General features: G+C 42.8%; 1 protein-coding gene across 1 annotated transcript in view; it reads left to right on the forward strand.

The window, feature by feature from the left end:
- The first annotated feature begins 1,284 nt into the window (after nt 1-1,284).
- The window catches only part of LOC124874538 (glypican-1-like), a 57,141-nt gene continuing 33,020 nt past the window's right edge, over nt 1,285-25,405 (forward strand). Inside the window, exon 1 of the mRNA XM_047375935.1 lies at nt 1,285-1,930. Coding sequence (XP_047231891.1) covers nt 1,780-1,930 — 151 coding nt within the window. The 5' untranslated portion in view covers nt 1,285-1,779. The remainder of the gene's footprint in view (nt 1,931-25,405) is intronic.

The following is a 25,405-nucleotide window of genomic DNA, read 5'->3' on the forward strand; positions in this document are numbered from 1 at the left end:
AAGGCCGCTATCGAAGCATCCTGGGCCTCCATAAGACCTCAGCAGAGCCACAGGCTGATTGCCTCCATGCCACGCCGCATTGAAGCAGTCATTTCTGCAAAAGGATTCCCGACCAAGTATTGAGTGCATAACTGTACATGATTATTTGAAGGTTGACGTTTTTTGTATTAAAAACACTTTTCTTTTATTGGTCGGATGAAATATGCTAATTTTGTGAGATAGGAATTTTGGGTTTTCATGAGCTGTATGCCAAAATCATCCGTATTAAGACAATAAAAGACCTGACATATTTCAGTTAGTGTGCAATGAATCTAAAATATATGAATGTTAAATTTTCATCATTACATTATAGAAAATAATGAACTTTTTCACAATATGCTAATTTTTTGAGAAGGACCTGTATACTGGTCCGAATTTTTTGGCAACATGAAACAACAGTGCAAAATTGCATTACCTCCAAATATCCAACAAATTTAGACTACATCTTTTTAATATGTTTCCAGTAGAGCTAATGCCTTTTTCATTTCTGTTTTTGTCCCAGACAAGAATGTGGGACACGCATGCTATTAACACTGTAGGTTTTTGGAAATAATCTGAAGACCTTCCACTTGTTTTGGTCTATTGGAGTAGACATGTGTTTTGCCATTTATTAAATGTAAATCGCATTGTTTAGCTGAATTTGAATTTTGATTCACATATTATGATTCATATATGAACAAATATAATAATAAATACGAAACCATTACTTGCTTCTGATATATTTTGAAATAGTCAATAGTCTAAATAATCAAAAGTCTAAATAATCAAAAGTGAGTGAACAGCTGTACCTTAATGTCTCCTTGATCATTTTCAGCAGTTATTTTATTTGTTAGTCAACATGTGAAAGACTGGTAAGTGACGTTATTAGATCTCCAAGCAACAATACTGTTACTAGTACTACTCCGTAACTATAATATTAATGCTAAGGATCACAATTATTATTATTGTTCTGCATGGGGTTTGCATGGTCTCCCTGTGCATGCGTGCTTCTCTCCGGCTCGGGTAGCTAATGCGGATTCCTGTCAGGTCAACTGATTACTTTAAATAGCTTTAGGTATGAGTGTGTGCCTACACGATTGCCCTGCATGTCTCTGGGCTGACAATGGATGGATGGATGGAGTGATCTATTATTATGGGAAGAAAAAAACTCTAATCCACGTATAATCACCGCTTTTCGGGTCTGCAGGTGGCGCTGTTTAGCCCCTCAACCCTGCAGCAAAGGAGGCGCGCACACACAAAGAGAGGGGGAAAGCATCAGCACTCTGCACACATCTCATTGTCCCAAAGCCTGGAAAGAGAAGAGTCACTGGACAGATCTACTCGCTTTAAAATAAAATATTTCCTCCCCCGCTGTCGCTTTTTAACCCGCACTTATCTCTCAGCCAGCCATGAAGGGTAGTGTGAGCGTGGATCTGCAGCAGCTTTAACTGAGCGACACCTGCGCTCACCCTTATTCTCTGTTCCCCCTCTCTCCCTTTTGTCTCGTACATCTCTGCAACTCCCGGCCAGCAGCGCAGGAGAGGAGAGGAAGGAAGAGGAGCGGGGTGTACCTGACACCCGCAGCCCGCAGAAACAGCCCGGACCTGCCGCCCTGAGAGTTTCAGTTTAACCGGCGCTTTGTGCCGTTTGAACGGGGCACACACTGAAAACTCTTTCAGATCTAGCAATACGCCGAAGAAATCAGCTCTGTTTCTGGGTTTTCTAAGAGAGGAGAAGGAGAAAATATCTGAAGGTCTGAAGATGTGCCTCTCTTTGCTTCTGTGTGCTGTAGTGGGTTTATGTGCGGCTCCGGGCTCGGTATCCGGGGCAGACAGGAGCTGCGGGGACCTGCGGCAGTTCTACACCGGCAAGGGGTTCACTCTGGAGGGAGTCCCGCAAACTGAGATTTCAGGTGAGTTGTCAGGATGTGAAAGATTTGCGATCATTCAGTGGCTTTTAGCATTGAATGTCATTAAAAAAATAAACTCACACAAATTATCTTGCTTATGGGTATTAGAGTATTGATTATATAGTTTGAATGGTGGTTTACAGATTTTATTGGCTTTACCTTATTTTGTAAAAAATATTTACTGCAAAAATTAAGCTTTTAAAATGCACATTGAAAGATACGTTTCTTAGACCTTATAAAGAGTTTTGTTTGTACATTGATATCAGCGTGAATATTGATAAACCACCTAAAGCCAAGTTTAGGGTTACTTCCCTCCTGTTGTTCTAAATGGCAGCAGTGCAGTTCATATATCCCATTGTGTGTCCACTTGAATTTTCAGTACACTTGTGAATTTTCTTTAACGAGAATCCCAAATGAGGTGTTTCCCAATCTATAAGCTCTCCTGCAGCTTTCTATTGTAGTCCACTGGGGCACCTTTATTGTCTGCTGGAAGCAGAATTGCTTTTAGGCTTAAGGTATTTATTCATGGCTGTTTATGGCTGTTCTTGAATATTTAAGATACCCAGACTTATAAAAAGGAAAAACTTGCTTGCTTTGACTTGCTTTCTGCTTATGGCTGTTGGATGTTACAGTAATGTGTCCTGAGCATTTTTTTATGGGGGGTGCTGGTGGGACTAAACAGATGTTGAAATGTCTTTATATTTGATTTGCGTAAAGTAAGGGCTGAACAATAGCACCTATCAAATTAGCATGCGATTGCAAAACGATTGATGAACATTGTGATGACAATATTGACTGCAGTCAAGCCATGTTCCACATCTTTTGCATCTATGTCAGTGAATGTATACGGTGTGTGTGTGTGGGAGGGTACTCAGAGGGTGGAGTCCATCCAAATATCCTATTATATTAGTGGGAGGCGCAGCATAAATGCAGGGTCTATAAAATATAATAGCCAACTGAATATTGCATCCAAGCTGTGTTCTGCGACTGTGATTTTAAACATATTGATGTGAGTGCGATTCTATATATTGTGCAGCTCTGAAAATAATTTATACTTGCCTGAGGCCCAAAACCCTCTAGGCTCATAAATCAACTGCCACCTAAGCTGCAGTTGATTTTAACAACTGAAGAAATGGCTAATAGATACTGTCTTTTACCCTCTCTTGTCAGTCAACTATGCAACAAGAGAGGCAATAATGTATATAATCAATCAGTCAATTTATCAGGCAGTCAAGTAATCAGTCAACTTCAGAGCCCATCAATCTCCTTTCACATATCTAAGTCTCTCTTATTTATTTTATTTCCCTTTGGTCCTTGCTGTCCACAAATACCAACTAAAGTTTCTGTAATTAATCTACTGTGAAACTCAATTGTTATATTGCTTTTTTATAACATTCTGCGTCTCTCCCTGAGATTCCCATGTGAATGGACAGAAGGCAGCTGTGAAAGAGGAGGTGATGATGTGTACAATCTGAAGGTCATCCCATGTTGTATCAATGAAAAGGCTCTGGTATGGGAGTGTGAGTTATTAATATTGGCTGTGTGTGTAGGTGTGGTTGTGTGAAGAAGACAGACAGCAGCGAATACAGCAGATAACCGTGAGGCTTCAGAGGTAGAGGGAGAAAAAGGAAAGAGGGAGAAAACAACAGAGGCAGACAGGCAGGTTAACATAGACAGAGCGTGTGAGTCATTGAAGGTCTCAGTCTGGGCCTCATGGAAGACACCCAGCACGATTGTCTCCCTCCCTTTCCATTAAAAACTCATCTTTTATTGACAGCTGAAAAACACAGGGTTTCAGTCTCTTGATCCTTCATAGTGGCTGTTGAAGCAAAAGTTATCAGAATTCATTGAAGCCTACGTTAAGATCGGAACAAAGGAAATATTTCTTCTGAAGGAAAACACTTTCAACATTTGCAACTTACAGTTAAATGAAAATGACTTCATACGGAATTAAAAAGCTCGAGGAATGATGTGATTGTCATTTCTCTGAGCTTTTAGAAGGTATTTAAAGGAAAGGGACGGCTTCATCCACCAAACAGCATTGTAATAAAAGTCTTGTTTGTTTTGTGACACAGCATTTTAGGTATTTGCCCAACATTGCATACCGGCCCCTGTGAATATTTTTTTACTTTCTGCCTAACTGTTTTGCAGGTTATCCTAATGCCAATGGTGTAAGAATATGCCGTTTGCTCAGCAAGAGTTTGTGTTGGAGTGAAGAATTCAAATTATATGCATTTAGAATACTTCTCATATAGGAAAGCTATAATATATATCCCCAAATATGACACTACATACCTACCAAGACTTTTTCAAGAGGCTCTATTCTTTTTTAAGACCCGCCTCATGTCTTTTGTCCTATAGGTTCAGCATCATGAGAAGATGAGAACAGATTTAGTCTATTCTGCTGTCTGCTTGTCTGCCTTTGTGCCTGCAAGCATTTTTAACTTACACATTGTACCTTTTGCCTTGTCAATAGTAAAGACTATCTCATCCTATAGCATAGGTGTGTGGGTTTAAAAGACAGTGAAAGCCAACACCTCCACCAAGGAAGACATTTAGATTCACTTACACATGCTTTGTCTGTGTGTGGAACAGCACACACCCATGTGATCGAGTAACGCCTATAAACAGAGCCATACTAAATTACCTGCTCTTCAAATTCTGTGTAGAACGGTTGTGACACGTGTACGTGTGTTTATGGTGCTCTTATTGATTAGATGTCACATTATTTCAGTTCGAAGTGAGCGCAGTTTACATGCTCTGCTATACAGGTTTTAGGTTCAGTCATTATTAGATAAGGATACAATACAAACAAAGTTTCCAGTTACTAACTTCATGACTAAGGCCCCGTTCCCACTGCAAGCAAATGTGGCCCAAATCAGATTTTTTTGGGGTCAAGTGATCAGGTCAGGCTGTGTAAAGCAAGTGTGAACGCTCAGATCTGGCCCATATCTGACTTTTTCAAGTCACATTTGAGCCGCATCCATATGTGGTCCTGAATCCAACTTGTATCTGATCTCTTGGAATGTGACTGCAGTGTGAACAACCAAGGCGGATTCGATGTGACCTTGATGTCACTTTCCATTGCATTCATCACAACTTTGGCTGTCCAGCAGGAAACGGTAGCAGTTTGTAAAACAGACAGGGGGCTAGAATAGAACTGCACATTGGAGAAACAATGAGACCTTAGCGCTCATTAATAAACAGAGATAAAACTTTATTCAAGCCTAATTGAAAGGCTCATAGGAACCGTCTAGATGTGGGACGTAGTTTGTATTGTAAAATTCGTATACAACCCTTCAAACAGAGGACTTTGAAATGCTATCGGTCACTGAGCATGTGATAATCGGCCCCTGCTGTAGTCCGATACACTGGATTGCAATAAGTCTTCTGCCTGTGGAGTTGAGAGGAGAGACGCTGACATATATGATTAAAAGTTGCCCTCGACATGATAAAGTTCTGAAAAAACTCGGTCTCTGTAAAGTTGTCAACATCCCTCCAACCATTGCTGGCTGTGTCTCCGCATCCTTAAAGTTTGTTGTTGTAAACTGGCAGTCAGATCTCCCTAAAAAGGCACAATAAAGAGTTTCACTCTCCTTTTATTCTTGTGTTTCCCACACAGCACCCGCTGACACAATAAATGTCTTCTGTTGTGCACTTAAAACATATCACCTATTTCGCAGTGTTGTGCTGCGCTTGACGATGCGCTTGTTCTTATGCACATGTGGGTCAGTTTGGAGCTGCAAACAGTTCACACTGAAGTCAGATATAGGCAATATTTACACAGTAATGGGAACGACCACACAAAAACATCAGAATCCTGAAAAAATCGGATTTGAGCATTAAGACCTGCAGTGGGAGCGTAGCCTTGTCATGGACCAGTATGAGATTCTCATGGTACAATACCCTTGAGCAAAAATTCCCTGGTTCCATGCACAAAACAAACATGTTCTTGCCTTTACTTACACAGGAAAGGAACAATATTCTAACGCATTGACTGCTATAGTTATGAAAGGCCCAGTCAGCACTTATAAGGCTCAGGGGTTCTGATGTGAGGAGGGTGTGTGGTAGGAGAAGGTTGGAGAGGAGAGACGCTGCTATCTGGACTGGTAATGCTCCAAAGTTTGCATGAAGAAGTTACAGTTTGACGATGATCTCTGATGCAAAAATGCTCACTTTCTCCTTCTGTTTTCTGTGTTTCCTGTGTTGCCTCATATCCATTTGACATATCCATCTAATAAAACTTTGTCAACAAAGCGACATATTCTGTGATTACAATAAGGTATTTTCCGACAGTGCGGTTCAAGACAGCACTTCACTCTAAAGCTATGCTCATACAACAGTCAAATGCAGTCCAAATCCTATGTTTTGCCATATGCAACCCATATCCAACTTTTCCATGATAGTATGAACAACCCAATTCCGTGTTTTTCACATCTAAAAACATCCAAATTGTGCCACTTCCATATGTGGGAATAAATCCTAAACGTATCCAATGGTCATATTGCATTTCATCTGACTTTTACATCATTGTCCTGGCTCCAACTATGCATCCACACAGACTTCTCTAGTAGCTGTCACTGCTAGAGAAGGCCATTGTTAAGAATTGTGCTTTCTTTCTTGTTATCTTTCTTCATCTTGTTATGATGTGGTCATAATCGTGTTGGCTCCCATTGCTCAACAACTTAAAAAATGATGGACAAACACAGACATCCATTTTTACTGTCATAAACAGTGTGCTGCTGTGGGACATCAATATCCTTGTTCTGTGCATGCGAGTCACTTTGGGGTCATGAACTCTCTAAAGACAGATGCAATTAAATAGTAGAGTGAACCACCACACACAAAAAAAACTGGATTTAAGCATCAAGACCTACCATTTAACTGTAGCCAGAGTGCCTTCCTGTTTTAGGTGGCATGACTTCAAAGGGTGTTTTAAAGTTTTCAATCCACTATGAAAACCAGTACAAAAAAGAAAGATTGCGATTTATTTTTAAGTTTTCTGGTTCAGAAATATGATTATATATGTCTTTCCAGTAGAGAGTCTCAATCCATTTGCTTGTACACAGTCTTTGTTGGATACTCTGCACCACTACTTAAGTACTATTTCAATGATTAAATATTTAAGCACAGAAGATGTATGGCAGTATATGTTATAAACATCACCAAGTCACCATAATATTTGGAGAAGATTGACGGATTCAGACTTCTGTCTGAGGTTTGTTTTAACCGACGGTATGCATGAGCCTTTATGTATGTATGCATGAATGAAAACTGATTCTGTCTATCATCTGTCACACATCACATGCTTATCCAGGCACTCATAGCACACACTACTGAGCAGAATCTGCACACGCCTGCGTATAGGGTCTTCCTTCCTTGTAACTTTAACTCCTATTCCTCCACCGCTCCATTTGATGTTTCTTAGATTCCTTGCGGCATATCTTTATTTATTATTTTTCTCTAGACATGCTCAGATTCATGGGAGTTGGTTTGTGTGTCTGAGAAAGAGGATTGTGGTTGGCCGATAAAAGCACAGCTGTGAATCTTTCATGATGTCTGATGCAGCAGCAAAAGTGGGGGAGGCAGAGAGTGTGGGAGAAGAAGGAAGGTAAGAAAAAGGGAGAACACTTTGTTGTGGTCGGCTTTTTTCCTCTTCTCTCTTCTTTACCGTCGCAATGGATTAGAGTTGCTGAGTTGTTTGTTCCTGAAGCTGGTTCCTATGATTTGTATTTGACCTATTACTGGGTGAAATGCTTTGTCTTAATGAAATGCCTAAAGATCCATTTAGCCATTTGCTATAGCCGCTTAATTCCTACTGGTGTTGTGGGTGTACAGGTGCCTGTCTGCATTGGTTATTGGGTGAGAGGCAGGTACACCCTGGACAGGTCGTCCTTCCATCACAGGGCAACATAAAAACAAATGGCACAAACAACCTCACATGAACACACATGTTGGAATTATGATTATTGATTAATTAATATTGATCAAGAATTATAATTAACAATCATTATTTGACAAAATTAATTTCTTAACCAAAATCCTCATTTATGAATCGAGACCAGGGATGTCTTCTGCTGTTGTAACTGTGGCTCAACGCCTTTGATAATTACAACCGTTAAATACTCAGTAATAATTAATAACTATTACCAGAGATGTCACTGTTTAATCAACCGTTTCTACCGAAACGTGGGGAACTTTTAACCTTATTTTGACTGACGAATCACTCTTGCACAAAATAAACACAAAACGCCTTCTCTTTATCTATGTGAATATTTATTAAATCACAGCCTGATACAATCCGCTCTTCTGATTTAATAATCTTCACCTACTCAAACATGCAAAGTTCTACATAAAAAGGGGGTAAAATATCTAACTAAACAAAATAAAGCAAAACAGCAGTGAGTGCGTATGGGATCAACCAGCAGTTATGGCCAAAGTGATAATATGACAAGGGAATATGGTGTTGAACGAAGTTTTGGGAGCGCAGCCCACCAGAAAGTGTAGCTCAGTGAGATCCACAGTCATAAAACATCCCCCAACTCTGGGCGGGGGTGAGCACACAAAGGGTTATAAAACTTTTGGCGGCAAGCTAGTAAGCAGTAAAGTTGAAGACAAAGAAAATGGTGAATTTCCCCATGAGGTTATTATAACAGTTCAGTTCCACAGCTCGCCTGCGCTTGCTTTCAGGTGTTAAACAACCCCGCAAAACACACACAAAGCTGGGTAGCACAGCGGCTTCAAGACATCCAACACAGCACATCAAAGTTTCAATAAAAGGTTGCATGCACATATAATTCAGAACACATTAGATTAAATGGCGAATCTAATCGCACAAAAATTTCCTCTACCCTGCCCAGACTTTTTCTAAGAGAGAAATAAAATTAAAGGATGGGTTTTCCTTTGTTGAAGTCTTCCTTCTGAGCAGAGGGAGAGAGGAGGAAGGGGAAAGTTGGAAGTTAATGTGCGTCCACAGTTAACTTTGGGAAGAGCGGTCAATCTTTGTCCTTTGGCCTCCTTGGCGAAAAGTAAAAATATGATCTGACCATCAGCAGCCGACTAGAACCAAGCAAGGAGGGAAAGTTGCGTCTCCTTGAAACTCCGTGGTTTTGGTTACGTGTTAAACTCACGTCTTCGATCGGCAAAGTGAAATTTCTGGCCTTCTTATTCCAGAAACCTCTTTCATACATTTTTTGTTGGCCAACAAAGGAGAATAAATGAAGACTCCACGTGGGACCTCTTCTTCTCCAGAGAGATGCTTCAGTTGCGTGGTAACCGTGTCAAGGTCTCCAGCTGAAGGCAGCTTCTTTCAAATGTTCGCCTTCCTATATTGCCTCCTGTGACGTCAGACCTGGGACGGCCCCGTCATATTAGCCGCAGTGGCTGCTGGGTTTTGTAGGACAGACTATCCTGTGGTACAAAATGGCCGATGACGTTGGAAAGGCATAATGGCGTCCAGCAACATGCAAATGGTCCAATATTCAGCAAACAAGTGGTCCAACACCCACATTCTTGATGGTGATTAAGAATGACCAGTTAATCTAACTTGCATGTTTTCAGACTCTGGTATGAAGCCGGAGTACCCATAGAAAACCCACTCCTGCGCAATGCAAACATGCAAACTCCTTGCAGAAAGAACCCTGACTAGGATTTGAACCCGGGACCTAACATCCGTGCAAACTTAAAGATTCTCTTTTTAAACAAGTAAAACAAAGTTCAGTGATCATGTTATATGCGTGCTCTGATTGTTTCCCTGTGCAAGTACAAATTAAGAATGAAGGGATAATTATAAGTATGAAACCTAATACATTTATAGATAATGTGATTTAAAGGTTAGATTTTAAAAAGACTTAATCAAACTAATCAATTTTTGTGTTTCTTAATGTTTTTGTATGTTGCTGTAATGTTGTGTACTCTTGATGTTGTGAACAATTTAGTTTTAATATCAATAGAAAATCCTATTTGGACCACAATTATTATTACAATAAAAGGGTTTTCTTAAGGTATTTTTTGATGGCTTTGGTATCTAAACACAGCTACAAGCAGGTGATAAGATGATATATTTAAATTTTATTTGTGTTATATGTTCTACATTGTTAATCAAACATACTAACTTTTTGGCATTTTACCGTGCATGTCTTTTTATTTTTATTTTACAGTTTACAGTCACAGAGAGGAAAGGAATGAATCTGAATTTGCTGTATAACAGGGCTGTATGTGACTGAATGTAAATCAGATAAAAACAGTAGAAAAAACCTAAATCTGGTTTGGCCATAGCTCTTTAGAACTAGGTAAATAAACAAAGAAAGTCAAAGGACAGAGGGATCTGACAATTGTGGCCTTTTAATCCCTGTAACTATTACTGCTTAAAGCAAACTCATATTTTTTCTGTTAATTTTACTAAGTCATTGTCATACCACAGTACATTCAGTACTTCAGAAAAGCAGTTCAAACCTAGAATCCTTGCTCCTTGTTTCCTTGTTTCTATGCTAGAAATAATGAATGCGTAATAATTACATAATTACAGCTCTGAGTAGTTCATCAAATTGTAGTGACAAGAAGCTCAATTTTCTCCGATTGGAGGACTTTTTAGTGACCCCTTTGTACTTCTATCAGAATACATATTGACTTTCTGGTTGTAGGTACTTAATATGCAGAATGTCTATGAGTAAAATCTCTGGAATATACCAGTTTTTATCTGATGAATGTAAAGATGCATAGGTCAGAGCCATAAACCGCTCTTGGATTTTCACCAGTATGTGTAATAGCAGCTTTAGGTAAAGGGAAATTAAAAGCCGTTCAATGCTTCAACATCAATCTTTGCCCCTAAAATCAATTTTGGTACAAGCTAACATCGCTACTCAATAACCTCTGCCTTTCTCTTCCTCTGCATCCTACCGCTCTTTTTTTCCCCCATGCTCCAGTTCACACCTCTTCTCTCAATGTTTGCTTCATCCTCCTTATCGGACGCTATTTTTACTTTCTCCTCCTCCCAGCCTTCCATTCTGAGGGTTGAGCGTCCATCTGTTTACCAAATGAGGAGATGAGTTGTTTGTCTGATGTGGTAGGTTCTGTGGTTACCCGGCTGCTTCATGAGTCTATACATTTTATATGCCCTGTAGAGGTGAATGGAGAGTGTGAGTGTGTGGAAACAATAATGATTTTTAAGTATCTGCATCACATTTACAGGAGCTGAAATGAAAGCTGCATAACTGAGTATACTGTGGTTTGTGTTTTTTGTAGCTGATCAGTTATTAGCATGAAGGTGCACAAGTTAACACACATAACAGATAAATTGTGACAACATTATAGCATCAAGTAATGTTTAAATTCACTTTTCTAACACAATAAGAGTATTTTGCACCTTTTCCATGGGCTCTACTTTGACCGGCTCCACTCCTCTCAGCCCATTTTACGAACTTTTGGCTTTACCTGCCCTGTACTGGCTTTCTTGGTCCCTCTTTATTGGCATGAGTAGGGCTGAAGTATGACAAGACTGCTGTTCACTGATTGAACATGGGGGTGGTCAGCTGTATGTCAGCAGTATGAGAAAGTGTTCACGGAGGTAGTGGAGAAAATGACAAGCAAAAGATTTTACGTAGTGCCGGGAAAAGCTAAAAAAAACCTCAAGAGCAACTGCAAAATATTAAGGACCACAATGGCTGGAGCGGGTCGTTCAAATTCATGGACGCCATTTATGGCCATTGTCCTGCGGGTTGTGGATGGGAGGATGGTCCGGACTCTGCAATATCACTGTTTTAAGAGGAGATGATGTGTGACGACGACAGTGTTTGTTTTACTTTGCATAGTACATGACACTGATGGCTGGAGGTGGAGCCTCCAGCCGTCAATGGAAACACAACAGGCTCCAGTTTAGAGTGATGCAGTGCGAAGTGGAGCTGTGCGGTGTTGGAACCGGGAATGGAAAAGAGGCTTTGTTAGGAAAGTCTTTACAAAATGGAAATGTGCCATATTATATGGAGGTATAATGTATCTCCAGGAACCTAAGAGCACAATGACCCATTTTTGTATGCAAAAAAAGTATTGTTTCATTGACAAAAAAAGAAATTTCTTATGGGTTATGCCAAATGGATGTTTAGCCATTTATTGGAAAAACAGAAAACAGGAGAAGTGGGCAATCTTTTTTTCACCAAAGATCTAGCTATAAAGGAAAGATGGATAAGATTTGTGAAAGTAAATGAAGAGGCCTACGGGCCAGGTGGTAGTGCACAGTACCCGGCCTTCTTGGCGTCCCTGTCGGGGGTGCTGGATAGTGGCCCTCCCGGGGACTCCATTATTCTGCTGGGGGACTTCAACGCCCACGTGGGAAACGACAGTGACACCTGGAGAGGTGTGATCGGGAGGAATGGCCTCCCCGATCTGAATCCGAGTGGTGTTTCGTTATTGGACTTCTGTGCTAGTCACAGATTGTCCATAATGAACACCATGTTCAAGCATAAGGGTGTCCACCAGTGCACTTGGCACCAGGACACCCTAGGCAGGAGGTCGATGATCGACTTTGTTGTCATATCGTCAGACCTTCGGCCGCATGTTTTGGACACTCGGGTGAAGAGAGGGGCTGAGCTAACCACTGATCATCACCTGGTGGTAAATTGGGTCCGGTGGAAGAGGAGAAAGCCGGACAGACTTGGTAGGCCCAAGCGCATACTGAGTGTCTGCTGGGAACGTCTGGCAGAGCCCTCGGCCAGGGATGTATTCAACTGTTGGAGACATAGAGTCCGAGTGGACTATGTTCTCCGCATCTATTGTCGATGCTGTTGCCCGTAGCTGTGGCCGTAAGGTCTGCGGTGCCTGTCGCGGCGGCAATCCCCGAACCTGGTGGTGGACATGGTAGTAAGGGATGCTGTCAAGCTGAAGAAGGAGTCCTATCAGCTGTGGTTGGCTTGTGGGACTCCTGAGGCAGCTGACGGGTACCATGAGGCCAAGCGTGCTGCGGCCTGGGCTGTGGCAGAGTCAAAAACCCGGGCCTGGGAGGAGTTCAGTGAAGCCATCAAAAAGGACTACTGGTTGGCCTCGAAGCGATTCTGGCAAACCGTCCGGCGCCTCAGGAGGTGGAAGCAGTGCTTCACCAACACTGTTTACAGTGGGGGTGGGAGGCTGCTGACCTCGACTGGGAACATTATCGGGCGGTGGAAGGAGTACTTCGAGGATCTCCTCAATCCTGCCATCATGCATTCACTGGTGGACTCGGGGTTAGACTCTTTCATCATCCAGGCTGAAGTCACTGAGGTGGTTAAAAAGCTCCGTGGTGGCCGGGCTTTGGGGGTGGATGAGATCCGCCCTGAGTACCTCAAGTCTCTGGATGTAGTAGGGCTGTCATGGTTGACATGCCTCTTCAACATTGCGTGATGGTCAGAGACAGTGCCTGGACTGGCAGACTGGGGTGGTGGTCCGCCTTCATAAGAAGGGTGACTGGAGGGTGTGTTCCAACTACAGGGGGATCACACTCCTCAGCCTCCCTGGTAAGGCCTACGCCAGGGTATTGGAGAGTCCGGCCGATAGTTGAACCTCGGCTTCAGGAGGAGTAGTGTGGTTTTCATCCCGGCCATGGAACACTGGACCAGCTCTACACCGGACCTGTTCCCGCTGCATGTTGAACTCTGACAGGGCTGCCCTTTGTCATCGGTCCTGTTTTGTCACTGGTCCCTAACTTTTATGAACAGGATTTCTAGGCACAGCCAAGGGCCAGAGGGGGTCTGGTTTGGGGACCAGTGGATTTGACGTGGTCCTCCTGGCCCCCTCTAGCCACAACCTACAGCATGCGCTGGGGCGTTTCAGAGCCGAGTGTAAAGCGGCTGGGATGAAGATCAACTCCTCCAAGTCTGAGGCCATGGTTCTCGACGGAAAAGAGTGGCCTGTCCTCTTCAGGTTGGAGGGGAGTTCCTGCCTCAAGTGGAGGAGTTCAAGTATCTCAGGGTCTTGTTCACGAGTGAGGAAAGAATGGAGCGGGAGATCGACAGATGGATCGGTGCGGCTGCCGCAGTAATGGTGACGGTGTGCCGGTCCGTTGTGGAGAAGAGAGTGCTGAGCCGAAAAGCAAATCTCTCGATTTACCGGTTGGTGTACGTTCCTACCCTCACCTATGGTCATGAACTTTGGGTCATGACCGAAAGAACGAGATCACGGATACAAGCGGCTGAAATGAGCTTCCTCCGTAGGGTTGAGGAGCTCGGCCATCCGGGAGGGGTAGAGCTGCTGCTCCTCCATATCGAGAGGAGCCAGTTGAGGTGGCTCGGGTATCTATATCGCATGCCTCCTGGACGCCTTCCTCGGGAGGTGTTCCAGGCACGTCCCACCAGGAGCAGGCCCAGGGGGTGGCCCAGGACACGCTGGAGAGACTATGTCTCTCGGCTGGCCTGGGCTCCCCCGGAGGAGCTGGAGGAGGTGTCTAGGGAGAGGGACGTCTGGGCATCTCTGCTGAGTCGGCTGCCCCCGCAACCCGGTCCTGGATAAAGCGGAAGACGATGAGTACGAGTATGAGTACGAGTAAAAAGCGACCACTACATTGTCTGATCTGTTAACTTCCAGTCTGAACAAGTTCCTTTACTTTCACCAATGTTTAATCTCTATAGCAGTGCACCTCTTGTCATCTTTTACCTTAAAGATGTTATTTTAGCTTTTGTTTCTATAAATCCCCACCTCTAGAAAGCCCTGATTACTCATCTGCTTTATCTGAAATGTCACAGTTTATTTTTGGGAGCATGTCAAATCAGGTATGACGGAGATATTATGTCGCTGTGTTTCAAGGTGAATCTATAGTGGAAACAAAGTGACTAGACCAAAGTTAAAATAGGTCTGTTGAGTTATGATCTGCATCTGCTGGGGGAGAAAGTATTTCGCTTGGCTGTGGCTTTGAAGCCCTTTCTATACAAAAACCCCACAACACCATAAATAGAAAAAGGGGGAAACCTATGCAGCAGAAGTAAGACTGAATTAGTGTGGCCAATGCAAGCATTTGAAAGATCACTACAAAAACTCAAAGAAAAAATTCCAGTGTAAAGAAAGTTTGTGCTCCTTGTGTTAGGATTACTATTTATGACTTATTTAATCTATTAACCTATAGCTGCGAAGGCTTTTGTTGCCAGCAGGTGTCCTGACTAAGAGGTTACAGCCTCACATGCCCTTACATCCGCCCTGCTGATGGGATCAGTGCTGGGGAGTATTATCTGTGTTAAATCCTACTGTTTGTGGTATGCTGTCCCCGCTAGTGTATCTGTGACAGCTTTACAGTGCAGAACAGACAGCCTTTACATAAGCTTCCGTGATCATCTTTGAAACCTGTAAGTGGAATGAATTGATGATTGAATTTAAGACTAAGAAGTGGATTTAAAAGGTCGAATCAATGAGACCTAATGTGGATGCTTTTAGTATTTCAAGAAAATAAAAACTTTGGAACGTACTAAAAGGTAATACACAAGCACAGCAATGACTGGAACAAGATGAAGAATCCTACACTGGTTGCATTATTATGATTTTTACTTATGTGTTTCTATATGTGAGAACCAGGCGTAGGCCTATATTTAGACAAACTGCTGTAAAAATCCCAACCCTGTGAACGTATGAAGGGTTAATGCTACTCTGCACAGCCATTCGCCCTCATGCTTTTCATCATTTTAACCTCTCAAGTGTTGGCTCCGTTGTCATTTAATGTTTTTTTTGTTGTTGTTTTTATTGTTATTTCATGTTTCTGCTTTATTACTGCTTTATTACATCTCATTCTGTTGGGAATAATAAAGGACTTTATTTGATAGTGGCAGGGAACTGGATAAAAACAGCTCCTTGGCTCATAACATTTTGAAGTCATGGGGTGATTTAGATTCCCTGGATATGACAGGGTATCTGTATACTTTAAAATGTCACACTTTTTTTTTGAAGACTTTCAATCTCGTAGTCTCAGTGTTGCCTTCTGAGCACTATAGGAAGAAACAAAGAAAAAAAGATTAATTCTGTATTCCATCCTTCTATTATCCACACCTGTATATTCCTGTGAAAGATCACAGGGGAGCTGGTGCCTATCTTCCACAATAGAATGGGTGAGTCACAGTCTGGACATATCATCTGTGAATCACAGGCAGGCACGGAGACACACAGAGCAAAAAACAATGCATGCACTCATTTAGGTAAAGGAAAATTAGAATCTCCAAATAAGCAAACAAAGGGATAGGGAAGTCCACATCCAGGATGGTCACACATAAATATCTGTAAAAAAGTTAGTCTTATCTGTTTTTTCTATCCCACTCTTCACTTTTAATGTAACTACTGGTAATCATGCGAAAAAAACACTGAGAATAAAGTACATTTTAATGTAGTTGCCTAATGCCAGTTAAAAAATGCTCCACTTCTCTAAACATCAGCTTAAGAGACAATCCTCCCACCCACTTATTAATTCAATTCAAACTAGTTTATTTACACTGCTGGTCAAAAGTTCGTTCGTTCGTTCGTCGTCTTCCGCTTATCCAGGACCGGGTCGCGGGTGCAGCAGACTCAGCAGAGACGCCCAGACGTCCCTCTCTCCAGACACCTCCTCCAGTTCCTCCAGGGGGAGCCCAAGGCGTTCCCAGGCCAGCCGAGAGACATAGTCCCTCCAGCGTGTCCTGGGCCGTCCCCTGGGCCTCCTCCCGGTGGGACGTGCCTGGAACACCTCCCGAGGAAGGCGTCCAGGAGGCATCCGGTATAGATGCCCGAGCCACCTCAACTGGCTCCTCTCGATGTGGAGGAGCAGCGGCTCTACTCCGAGCCCCTCCCGGATGGCCGAGCTCCTCACCCTATCTCTAAGGGAGTGCCCGGCCACCCTACGGAGGAAGCTCATTTCAGCCGCTTGTATCCGTGATCTCGTTCTTTCGGTCATGACCCAAAGTTCATGGCCATAGGTGAGGGTAGGAACGTAGGCCGACCAGTAAATTGAGAGCTTTGCTTTTCGGCTCAGCTCTCTCTTCACCGCAATGGACCGGCACAGCGCCCCCATTACTGTGGCAGCCGCACCGATCCGTCTGTCGATCTCCCGCTCCATTCTTCCACTTGAGGCAGGAACTCCCCTCCAACCTGAAGAGGACAAGCCACCCTTTTCCGGTCGAGTACCATGGCCTCGGACTTGGAGGATCTGATCTTCATCCCAGCTGCTTCACACTCGGCTGCGAACCGCCACAGCGCATGCTGTAGGTCTTGGCTAGAGGGGGCCAGCAGGACCACGTCATCCGCAAAAAGAAGAGACGAAATCCACTGGTCCCCAAACCAGACCCCCTCCGGCCCTTGGCTGCGTCTAGAAATCCTGTCCATAAAAGTTATGAACAGGACCGGTGACAAAGGGCAGCCCTGCCGGAGTCCAACATGCACTGGGAACAGGTCCGACTTAGTGCCGGCAATGCGGACCAAACTCCTGCTCCGCTCATACAGGGACCGGATGGCCCCTAATAAAGGGCCCCCGATTCCATACTCCTGGAGCACCCCCCACAGGGCATCACGAGGGACACAGTCGAATGCCTTCTCCAGGTCCACAAAACACATGTGAACCGGTTGGGCAAACTCCCACGAACCCTCGAGCACCCTGTGGAGGGTATAGAGCTGGTCCAGTGTTCCACGGCTGGGACGAAAACCACACTGTTCCTCCTGAAGCCGAGGTTCGACTATCGGTCGGACTCTCCTCTCCAATACCCTGGCGTAGGCCTTACCAGGGAGGCTGAGGAGTGTGATCCCCCTGTAGTTGGAACACACCCTCCGGTCCCCCTTCTTATAAAGAGGGACCACCACCCCAGTCTGCCAGTCCAGAGGCACTGTCCCCGACCGCCACGCATTATTGAAGAGGCGTGTCAACCATGACAGCCCTACAACATCCAGAGACTTGAGGTACTCAGGGCGGATCTCATCCACCCCCGAAGCCTTGCCACCGCGGAGCTTTTTAACCACCTCGGTGACTTCAGCCTGGGTGATGAAAGAGTCCAACCCCGAGTCCCCAGCCTCTGTTTCCACCACGGAATGCGTGATGGCAGGATTGAGGAGATCCTCGAAGTACTCCTTCCACTGCCCGATAATGTCCTCAGTCGAGGTCAGCAGTCTCCCGCCCCCACTATAAACAGTGTTGGCAAAGCACTGCTTCCCCCTCCTGAGGCGCCGGACGGTTTGCCAGAATCGCTTCGAGGCCAACCGGTAGTCCTTCACCATGACCTCACCGAACTCTTCCCAGGCCCAAGTTTTTGCCTCTGCCACAGCCCGGGCCGCAGCACGCTTGGCCTCACGGTACCTGTCAGCCGCCTCAGGAGTCCCACAAGCCAACCACAGCCGATAGGACTCCTTCTTCAGCTTAACAGCATCCCTTACAGCCGGTGTCCACCACCGGGTTCTGGGATTGCCGCCACGACAGGCACCGCAGACCTTACGGCCGCAGCTATGGGCAGCAGCATCGACAATAGATGCGGAGAACATGGTCCACTCGGACTCTATGTCTCCAACATCCCCGGGGATCTGGTCGAAGCTCTCCCGGAGGTGGGAGTTGAATACATCCCTGGCCGAGGGCTCCGCCAGGCGTTCCCAGCAGACCCTCACTATGTGCTTGGGCCTGCCAAGTCTGTCTGGCTTTCTCCTCCCCCAGCGGATCCAACTCACCACCAGGTGATGATCAGTGGACAGCTCAGCCCCTCTCTTCACCCGAGTGTCCAAAACATGCGGCCGAAGGTCTGATGATACGACAACAAAGTCGATCATCGACCTCCTGCCTAGGGTGTCCTGGTGCCAAGTGCACTGATGGACACCCTTATGTTTGAACATGGTGTTCGTTATGGACAATCCGTGACTAGCACAGAAGTCCAATAACAAAACACCACTCGGATTCAGATCGGGGAGGCCATTCCTCCCAATCACGCCTCTCCAGGTGTCACTGTCGTTCCCCACGTGGGCGTTGAAGTCCCCCAGCAGAATAATGGAGTCCCCGGGAGGGCCACTATCCAGCACCCCGGACAGGGACGCCAAGAAGGCCGGGTACTCTGCACTACCACTCGGCCCGTAGGCTGAAATGATAGTCAGAGACCTCTCCCCAACCCGAAGGCGCAGGGATACGACCCTCTCATCCACTGGGGTAAACCCCAACACAAGACGGCTGAGCTGGGGGGCAACAAGCAAACCCACACCAGCCCGCCGCCTCTCCCCGTGGGCCACTCCAGAGTAGAAGAGAGTCCAACCCCTCTCAAGGAGATGGGTTCCAGAGCCCACGCTGTGCGTGGAGGCGAGTCCGACTATTTCTAGTCGATATCTCTCGACCTCCCGCACAAGCTCAGGCTCCTTCCCCCCCAGCGAGGTGACATTCCATGCTGGTCAAAAGTTTTAGATATAATTTCTCACTTAATGGGTCTCTTTATTCTCATGACTATTTACGTTGTAGATTCTCATCAAAGCCATCAAAGCTATGAATGAAAACACATGGAATTATATATATTTTATATTTTAGGTTTTTCAAAATAGCCACCCTTTGCTTTGATTACTGCTTTGCTCTCTTAGCTTTCTTTCCCTGAGCTTCATGAGGTGGTCCCTTGAAATGGTTTTCAAAGTCTGGAAAGAACTTCCTAGTGGTTCATTGAGAGACGGCCAAAGGTTAATATTTCAGTCATCACAGCATCGCAAGGGCGGCTACTTTAAGGAATCTAAAATATAAAACATATTTAAAGTGCTTTTACAATTTTTTGTTTGCTACACAACTCCATATGCGTTCATTCACTGTTTTGATGCCTTCAGTGAGAATCTATGTACAATGTAAATAGTCATAAACATAAAGAAAATCAGTTAATGAGAAAGTGTTTCCAAATATACCAGCAGTGGTGAAGGGTGCCGTAGAAGTTGGCAAGGACTAGCATAGTGCCATTTACAAACAAAATGAAGTGATAAGAAGGCAGGGTATATTATCCGTTTGGTCTTTAAACTATTTAGCTTAACTGAATTTCAAAACATTCTTGAACTTGTGACTTCATTTAAATGGAGTTCTGTGAGCAAAGTCTGAGTACACACAAAAATGAGGATTGTTTATTTGGTGGGGACCCCAAAGATAATTTTGTGTTATTTGTATAAACGGAAGTGTGTATCACTAGCCTGTGCAAGTGATACACACTGAGACATTTTATCTTTCCAGTACTTCTAACATCTGATTTGAACTAAAGAATCACATAGTTGTTGGAAAGAACAGCACACTGTTGTGCTACTGGTTTTGGGAGGACGTGTCCAGGGTGTACCCTGTATCTTTAGACCTTTGTCACCCCAGAAGGTTCAATTGGATTTTACGGCACAGTTAAAGCTGCATGATTAAATTATTTTCAAATTTTCACAGTTTTTGATGTTCATTTTCTTAACCTGTCAATGTCTTCCCTATACTTTACAGCTGAAAACATAATTGTATCTTTTGACCTCTGTTTAATTTCCACTGAAAGATGCTGAATGGGAGTTTTTAGGCATCCAGCTGGAACTTAGAGATGGCTATTGTTTATTGGTGAAAACTTTCTTATGATGATAAGAGTTAATGATGTCGGAATAGTTATTTTTACTATTGTTATCCACTGTTAGTTCCATGAGAGCATCAACAAATATCAATATATTCAAAAATATGATTATGTGCAGTGACTGTGTGCAGCTTAGTGATAACAGTCACACTTTTCTATGACATTGGTTTCCTGATTAAGCCTATTTTAAAATGGGAAGGTTTTTAAGAGACACATTTATGTTTGTGGAGCTTTGCAGTGACATACAGTCACAGCCTTACAGTTGCCTTAAAAAGACTGACAATAAGTTATACTTTTCTATCACCACTTTTAGTGGTATCACAGTAAATACAACAAAATATAGTGATGAAACTTTACGTTTACATGGCTCACCCCTTCTGAGACTCATTCGTTTTTTAATCCAGCGCTTCTCAACATGAGCATCTCTCATAAGGTAATTGGAGGTTCACTTTTAGAGCCCGTCGCAACTGGCATAATGAAACAGTTTTCTCCAAAGCGTTTCTAATGTTTTTATTTTCATCTTAGAGAGTGTAACACCTGTCTTAGGTCTAAGATGTGCTCAGACATTAAACCCATGTATCAGGGCTTTGAGTTTCTTACTTCAAATGATGGATGCGCTTGCCACATTCAAGCTTCCAGCTCCCCTGAGGCTTCAAAAGAAAACCACACGGCTGTTTTCCCTGCAGCTCTAATGAGCCAGTGTCACACTCATTCAGCTTCTTCATCATTCTGACTCTGAAGACTTGACCTGGAATAGGCCGACCTCATGCTGTGTTCTAATGTTTGCCTGATCACAGAGATTTCATGTCCCCCAACAAAGAAAGAGCATTAATGGAGGATATAACCCGATGTTGCCCCTGTTTGCCCCTTTTTCTAGTCACGCAAACATTCATATGTGCCCTACTCTCGTTCACCACCTTCCAATGTTGGATTAGGCTTTATGTCTAATCTCCTAATCTAAACCAGTTAAGCTTTGTATTAGCAGGTCCCCAACTTGATTTCTAGTGTCCTTACTTTGTCTCACACAAAACAACTAATACTTCAGTGATTTATTTCAAACTTGAGTTTGTCTTAAGCATCTTTTTTCTGAGGATACTTAAGTGTCGTTTGGATTTGTCATGGAGAGGGACAAAGGGAATATTGTTTAAAGGCATGTGTGAAAAGGGCCAATCCCTGTTGTCAGAGATAGCTCAGGTGACCTTTGGCTGCTCCACAATTATTCACATACTTGCACAAATGTGCACACTCACATAGGCATATCCTGACTCTTTGCAACATGCATGGCATGCAACCAGTTGGCACGTGTTGAGACTTTTTGCATACTCTGTGAATTTGAGTAAAAGTGGTCATTAGCGTAAGAGCCTTTAGGTGCTCCTAGAAATAACATAGAATTATGGTATTATATGGAGGAGTTGGTGCCATGAGCACACATAAATACAGAGAAACATACAGGGTTAATGTGTAGGTTGATGGGATATTTTTAGCTGGGCAATGTTTTACCCAGTGCACTGTTTGTCTGCTCATTAAGTTCCCTTTTTCTACATTTTGCCAACTTCCTTATTTTAGTTTGCTTCTCAACAAACATTTTGCCAAGAACAAAACTGGAAAAATAAATGTGACACTGAAATTATCTGAAATACTTAGTCTTTTTAATAATTTGATGCTGTTATAAATTAAGTACAATCATCCATGCTCTTGACTGTGGGGAAAGTCTAGCATTTGAAGTCGTTTTGCATCTGTAATAATAATAATAATAATATATGAAAATAAAATTTTACAACCTCTAAATGTCTTTCTATTTTGAATCCTGTTTCCAGTCACAAGAACACTTGTGCTGCATTTAGATTTTTCTTATAATTTAGGACAACTGCAGGCATAAGCTACAAAACAATTAAATTTATTGTCGATCAAAGCTTCGAGCAGCTTTACTTGATTGGTAAAATTTTTATGAGCTCCTGAAACTCTGGCCTCCGCATTGTTTTAGATCAAGTGTCAATCAGGTATAAATTCACACAGTAAAAGACTAAAAGGTAAAAGACTGCAGATTTGTTAGACATCTATTGGTTAGATTTTGCTATTTTCTTCCCTTTTTCTTTATATGGCTCTGCCTCTGTCTCCATTAATAGTGGGTTACTCCTCCTTTGTTGATTTCTATTTTATCACTTTCTCATCCCTCCATCTCTTTCCTTCTCTCTCAGCTCTCCTATCATTACAGCTCCTCTCATGTTCTGCCCTCCCTGGCTTTTCACTGGATAGTAAAATGGCAAAAGTGTACTTTGGGAGGAAGTCTATGTGGGGACTTTAAATCACATACAGGTGGTCTTAAATGATGAAGAGGGTGTGTGATGGAAACACACACACACACATGAACACAGACATTCCATCAGACTCATTTAGGTAGAAGTAATTTGCCGCAGTAAGTGACAGGGTTATTGTAAGACGCTCATTAGGAAAGGGAAGCAGTGAATAAACGTCTGACGGAAGGGAATAAATTCAAACCACTGCGCCACTTTTACTGCTCAGCAATAAGCTGCTTTGATGTGGTGTGTGCTAGCAGAGCAAGGGTAGGCTCAGGTTAGTTTTAAGAAAAAGGCTATTTTAGCACAGATTTTGCATTTTATTTGTAGCGGCCATGTTTGCTTTTGCTTTGCCTGTGTCACATTTTCTTGTACTGTTTGTATACATATGTTCTTATAGTTCAAGAAATTGGAGGTTGTTTTGGTTACAGTGAGGAGGTCTGTTTCCACAGCAACAAAGTTGCTTCCTGTGATAAACCTTCATCCCAGCAGGGGTGGGGGTGGGGGGGGGGGGAGTCTTGTAAAGCCAGAAGAGTTGAGAGAGTGAAAGAAATCTATATCTTTAAAATGAAAAAGTTGAGTGGAAGAAGTTATTGTATGTTATTATTATTCATATTAATACTATTTGAACCACCCTTAACATTTTTGGGGAAACAAATTGAAAAATGAGATTTATCTAGATTATATAATACTTTAAGACTTTTACATGTTTGCAAAACTGATTAAATAATAGTAGGCATTTTAGTAGCTTTAAAGTGCAATAAAAGAACATACTATATTTAATCACCATCCCATATAAGTATTATTGTTGTGGGCCATTTTAGTAACTAATGTTCAGGGTACTGCAGTTTCTCCAATCTGTTAACAGGGTCAGACACTTTCTTTCAACTGAAATTTTTGATTGAGAAAAATCTTAGCATGTTGCTTTAGGTCTAAGCTAACTAGTTTAAGACACCTATGCTCATGTTCTAACAACATGTTACCTGAAAAGAGCATGACTTTAGTTTTTTTTCTAAAGATGTATGTGAATAGACACACAGCTAAAGTCTGCACTAAACTCATGTCTTAATGTTGAAGATGTTTTCATGCATGATCAGTTTGCCGAGGTGCTAGAATAATGTTGACATCTTTACTCTCTGTTTTCTCAAGACTTTGATAATTTGTCATTTGTATTTAAGTGTAGAACTGTCTAAATGTGAGCAGACAAAACTTAAAGGATGTTCTCCTTAAACCTAGGACTTTTCTTTAAACATTTTGAAATTTAATGAAGGTTTCAGTTGTGCAAAGAGTAGGTAACATCTCACTGGCAGACAGGGAGCTGCAACAGCCAATGCAATCTCTTTTTACTGTAAAACACATTGCAAAGGGGGAAAAACATGGTGATTGTTTAGGAAAAGTTAATTTTTTTAGATCAGCAGAATAAAATGCATAGTCTGTTGATCAGTTGTCCAACCTGTGTCTATGAAAACAGGCTTTGATTTTACTTAAAACTGGCTATGCAAAGTGGGGCCTCAAGGCATGGAGTATGGCTGACCTAAAATCAAAGGCAGTGCACCAAAAATATGACTGTGATACCGAACATTTAAAGATACCTTGATCAGGACCCTGGTCCAAATTTCATGTGTCAGATTCGGACAATACATCAATATTTCCACCCATAGCAGAACTATCTTTGTTTTTCAGCCTCAGATTGGAACAGATTGGAACAATCTGAAAATGTACCATTTCTAATGTGTAGACGAATACTAGTTCTTACAGTATCCATTTAATTGTCGCAACTTTTATTAGCAAATCAAAGTATAAAAACAGTTACAACAGTAATACATGCACCTATACAAACTGGTTGAGATCCAGATGTTTTAACTAGGACATAAGATAGGAATGTATTCTTCTGCATTTCTGCATCACAATCACTCAATTTAGAGTGTAATACACAGTAACTATGCTTTTACCTGGACTTGTTTGTGCGATGAGACAGCAGAGGCTAAAAGCAAAGCATAAACTGTGCATCGCTGTTACTGTAACTGCAGATTATAAACTCTAGCATTATAGCCCGGAAAAATATTTATCTTTCTGATTAATATGATGAACTTGGACTATCTACAGATTTTCTGACTATCAGTTACTTGTCTCTTAAAATAAATGTTAGCATTGTTTGTACAATAATCCAATGAACACTTTGGACCAGGCACTTTTTTGTGTTAGGTAACTTTAAATCAAAGACCACAAAAATCATGTGTGGTGTTCCCCAGGGTTCCATCTTGGGGCCCTTCCTATTCAGCATTCACATGCTCCACCTAGGCCAGATTATAATAAACAACAAGATAAGTTGCCACAACTATGCTGATGACTCACAGCTCTACATTAAAATGTAACCAGGTGACCCTGAGCCTATTCGAGTGTTAGGTAGATGCACAGAACAAATCAATGCGTGGATGTGCCATTATTTTTTTTAGTTGAATAAAAACAAAACTTAAGTAATAATTTGTGGACCAAATGAGGAGCAATCAAGAGTCAGCACACAGCTTTAGTTTTTACAGCTAGAAAAGACTGAAGAAAGAAAAGGTGGCAGAGGTTTGTCCCGTAGCCGGTGGGTTGCCGGTTCAAACTTCTTCTACGTCTATCTCAGTTGCCGTGTCCTTGGGCAACATTTCACCTGCCTTGCCTGCTGATAGTGATCAGAA

This window comes from Girardinichthys multiradiatus, chromosome 9 (assembly GCF_021462225.1).
Source record: "Girardinichthys multiradiatus isolate DD_20200921_A chromosome 9, DD_fGirMul_XY1, whole genome shotgun sequence".
Classification (NCBI taxonomy): domain Eukaryota; kingdom Metazoa; phylum Chordata; class Actinopteri; order Cyprinodontiformes; family Goodeidae; genus Girardinichthys; species Girardinichthys multiradiatus.